The 4,813-nt window shown below is 41.7% G+C and overlaps 1 protein-coding gene across 1 annotated transcript; it reads right to left on the bottom strand.

Moving 5' to 3' along the window:
* Window positions 1-1,497: 1,497 nt before the first annotated feature.
* ggctb (gamma-glutamylcyclotransferase b) lies at window positions 1,498-3,429 on the bottom strand. Its single transcript, XM_053433217.1, has 4 exons — window positions 3,195-3,429; window positions 2,973-3,118; window positions 2,721-2,853; window positions 1,498-1,659 (listed from the first exon to the last, which is right to left on the bottom strand). Exons 1-4 carry the CDS (start codon window positions 3,303-3,305, stop codon window positions 1,498-1,500), a joined length of 552 nt encoding a protein of 183 aa, XP_053289192.1. The 5' UTR covers window positions 3,306-3,429.
* Window positions 3,430-4,813: the final 1,384 nt, after the last annotated feature.

The following is a 4,813-nucleotide window of genomic DNA, read 5'->3' as shown; positions in this document are numbered from 1 at the left end:
AATTAAACCAAAACATACTTTAGACTATTATTTTTGACAACTCAGTGTTAGCCACCAATCAGACTGCTAGGAATCTGGGTGTGACACTCAACTGCCAACATGACTGAGACAACACGCTCCTGTAGATACACTGCACAACATCAGGAGAATACGCCCCCTTCTCACTCAGAAGGTGGCGCAGGCTTTAGTCCAGGCTCTGGTCATCTCATGCCTAGACCCTCCTGGCTTGTCTACCTGCTAAGGCCATCCGACCTCTGCAGCTCATCCAGAAAGCAACAGCTCGACTTGTCTCTAACCTAAATTCACAAACACTACTCTGCTCCCTTCAATGTTTACCAGTGGCTGCCCTCATTCGTTTCAAAACATTGGTACTTGCTAGGGATGGGCATAATTAATCGACGATCGATTAATTGATCATTAAGAATTTCCTCGATGAAATAATTTTTTCATCGAGGAATTCGCTAATTACACATTTGACCACGGGGGGCAGTGTTTGAAAACGCCACAGTCCTACTCAGTTACCTGCGACTGGCTGCGAGTTACCGTGTAGTTCCATTTCCAAAGTAAATATGAAGAGATCACGGCGAAGTGTTGCATGGGACCATTTTGAGTTAAAAAATGACTTGGTTCTCTGCCAACACTGCGAAGCTATCCCAGAGGCTGGGGGAGACGAGGAGCCTGCGTTGTCTGACACGGACGAGGGGAGCGCAAACACCGTAGCCGCGGCCAGGCTAGCCAAGTTAGCACGGAGCTACCTGTGTATCACGGCGACGTCAGGCCCCTCAGAGCGGGGTTTTCGGCGGCTGGACTGACGGTCACCAGGCTGCGTTCGCGTCTGACCCCAGAGCATGTTAACATGCTCATCTTTCTCAACACAAACCCGTAGGCTGGTGCTGAAGTTGTATGTGAGTTACTGGTTATTTTTATGAAGCTTTCTCGACTCGGTACCTTGTTTGATAGTTTTGAGTTACATTTGGCAAAACCTGTCAGACCTAAGTATTATATAGCTGAGTGAATGAAGGGTAGGGTCAATCATATTTCAGTAATATTTCTATCATTAAAAGTGTTAATTAGTTAAATGACCTTACAGTACAATGGAGAAAAACAACATTTGAAAGGAACGTTTTAACACACGTCTGAAAGAGGGATTTCTGGATCTTTGGCTTTTACCTCGTAGCTTCTGGGGTTGTCATATTTTTGACAAGAGTATTTTGATGCCATCTTTTCCCTTTTTAGAAAGACAATAAAAACAATTAGCCAAAATTCTTTGGTTGATTTGGGATCATATTTTGTTTGAAGAACTGAGTGGTGGAATTATTCAAAGGGCCAATAAAAGGACACACATGACCATGCTGAACCCATAAGTTCTTTATTATATCTTTGGTTGACAGTGTTCTTTGTCATAGACGTGGCAGGTGGGATTGAGTTAAACATGAAGTAAACAGTAGTACAGGTTCTTTCCTATGATAAAAACTGGACCTTACGCAGGCTGAATCTTCAAGCGTCAGAGTGTTGGTTGGCCTTCTCCTTTGCTCTTCTGGCTTTCTCTAGTTCAGCCATCATGGGCAGGGGACCCTCATACTGGTTGGTCTTGATTGCTCTCAGCTTCTCCTGGTAGTCCCTTGGCAAGCCGTTCTGCTCTGCTCCCATCACAATCACCTGCAGCGGTTGATGAAGTTCAATATGTTGTGGTCAGCTAAAACCCACCCATCCATCCATCCATCCATAATCACCTGTCAGCTAATGTAGACATATTTATGAAACAATGTCAGCCATGGCAACAGCCCTACCCTCGCTTTGCTCAGTACTTCAGGTATTCAAATGTTTCATGTTAGAATCATTTTTCTTTGCTAATACATGCATCTTCACGAAGCAGACATCTGTCTAAGGCTCTGTCTATGTCACATCCCCCATTCCCTGTAGCTGACTCAGACTGATAATGTACAGTAGTCTGCTGTATCTACATTGTGTCAGGATACACAGATCACAATTCATCTGAGAACACCTAGCAGCTTTTACAGTAACAATGCCCAGTATACACAGGGGACAATGAAGTGTACTCTTGCATTTACACTTTAGTGGACAAAGCCTCGGCGTCCATCACAGCGAGCTGTTTTTCTCTCAGGCATGTTTGGAGCTCACACATGAACAATCTGGCACTCTAACTCACAAGCTGTCAGATCTGTTAAATCGTTGCACGGCAGTGGAGGTGCGCCCCGACTCTTCTGACTTTTTGATCACACATTAGGTGATCAGGGTCGTGATCCCTATTCCAGATGCTTCTCAGACAGAAATAGGTTGGAGGGAATAGTTGCTCCCGACCGGTTGATTGATTGTATTTGTTCATCCTACTAACTCACAAATCCATGCATGCATAATTCTTCGTATTTTTTTTTTTAAGTTATAAAAAAAGGATGAAGCCTGAATGATTGACAGCTAGACTGATTGGTCAAGCAAGTGAGTTGGCATAAACTTGATACTGCAGCTCCACAAAATTGTATTTTAAACATGTAAAACAGTAGGAAGCAAAATCATAAATTACTGGGCGACACATTACAAGTTGAAGGTTTCGGTGTTGTTATGGGAATTGATGAGTAAGAATGTTATCGACCTTATCCTTTAAAGTTGAATGACTGAAGAATTTGATACATCCACATGAGCCTGGAAAGAATCTCTCCTCCAACAGTAAGTGCTCTGAGCCACAAGCATTGATCTCTTACCTGTAGGTAATGTGGTGATGGTGGGGCGTACACGCAGCTGTTCATTATGTAGGTACGACAGTTGAGCTCCTGGCCTTTTGTGTTCACTGATACATCCACAGGGTTGTACCTACCTAAGGTCACATTTTCTTGACTGAGTGAGAGCACACACACGTACACACAACAAAAAAAATCACATTTGGCAGACATCAGTTTTGCAGGAAAACATTCAAAGAATTAGTGGCATTAAAGAAGAAGATAAATGAAAACAACCTGTCTAGAGACTCCAGATCAGAATTGTCCACTCTCCACACCACACCCCACACCTCGTCCCCTGGGCAGTGCTCTATGGTGGCCACACCTCCATGCCAACGGACATTGGCAAGGCCTTTATGGTTCCCAAACTCTAATTTATAGTCCTGACACAGAGAGATAGAAATAGTAAGTGATCCCCTTTTTTGGATGGAACCTAATATCTTTGATATAAGACTGTACCTTGAGCATGGCCACACAGTTTACGGTTGCAGAAGGATTTCTGAGCTGCAGCCGCTCCTTCAGCAGGTTGCTACCATATGCAAAGTATAGGAAGGTGCAGTTATTCTCCATGTCGGCACCAGTTTCTGAGAGGAGGAAGACGAGAACAAGGAGGGTCGACAATGAACGGAGCAGAGTGAAGGTGGAGAGCAGGGTTTAGACACAGCTGATGGTGTGGAGAAGCAACAGGCTGAGGGGAGAGAGCTGGAGCTGCAGAGTGACAGAAATGAAGTACTGGCCTTCTAGCACTCACACACCATTCTCATGCTAATCCACTGTACTGCCACAAAGCCCTATTCACACTCACAATACATAGTTTGCCTCATGTGTTGAGCCAACAGCACTAAGCCACACACAGACACACAGACACAGACACAGACGCACACGCACACACACACACACAGACGCACACGCACACACACAGTATAAACACTTTACTTCTATGTTTCATATACACACTCATTCTTATCCTTTGGTTCTTATTATAACATCACGTTTGTAACTGTTATTACTATTACTGCTTAACTAGTTTAGGTACTTCCTTTGCACTATCTATTGATGTATATTTTATGTCAAAACCGTGTTTTTAATATCTTTTCAACAATGAAATAAAAGATGTGAACCACCTTTGTAACCCTGCAGGAGTTATCTTACTAACTGCTTCATAGTGCAGGCTTCATGCCTTGGGTGAACCAAAACTGGAATGTCTGCCCCCTACTTCATACTGTCATCTTATCTAATGTGGTGATTTATTGTCTGTTAATGTTTGATTGTTGTTTCAAGTCTTGTTGTTCTTCCCATCCAGTGACAAAGTCTTCTCATATAACAGATTAATAATAAACTGGTCATGTCCAGGGTCACATGAGATTAATAACAACAATACTGACGCCCAACTGCTGATACCACAATCAAATATTAACACTCTAAAGATCTGACATAATAATTACACATCATTTTACGCAACAGCAAATACAGTCAATATCACCCTGGACATGTGCCAGTCTATGACTAGGGCTTATTTAAAGCAATATAATAAATTATATATATTTGAATATATTACAATTTCAGCAGCTCCAATCTCAGCCCACACTGAACACAATTTGGAGGCATATTTACTTACAAAAAGCTTGGTAACAATTTCAATGCAGAAATTCTTTGTAAATCCAAATCAAACATCTAAAGTTAATTTATTAGTAAGACTTTCTATATAAAGAATACTTATGTAGATTTCACTCGCAATTTGTCAATACGATTGTTTCAACGTAAGACATATATAAAACATGAAATAACAGATGTTTTTATAGAAACAGTAACTTTTTTCCCCCCTCAAACACTGAGAAGATGTTGCTTTTTACACAAACAATTAAAACATATTTAAATCAGTGCTAGTAGCAGTACTCCAGACTTTCATTTGAAACACTTAGTCAGACTAAAACTTGTTTAAAAAGGACATGTGACCTTTCTGATGCATTTAACATCTTAAACAGTTTGATAGGATTGTTTCATGTGTGGCTGTAACAGTGTGGCCAAAATTTTTTAACAATTTCAAGAGCGTTCAGACAGAGTGAGACAGTCTGACT

The sequence above is a fragment of the Pleuronectes platessa genome, chromosome 10 (assembly GCF_947347685.1).
Source record: "Pleuronectes platessa chromosome 10, fPlePla1.1, whole genome shotgun sequence".
Classification (NCBI taxonomy): Eukaryota; Metazoa; Chordata; class Actinopteri; order Pleuronectiformes; family Pleuronectidae; genus Pleuronectes; species Pleuronectes platessa.
The sequence above is the reverse complement of the archived record's forward strand: the minus strand, read 5'-3'. Positions and strand labels throughout refer to the sequence as shown.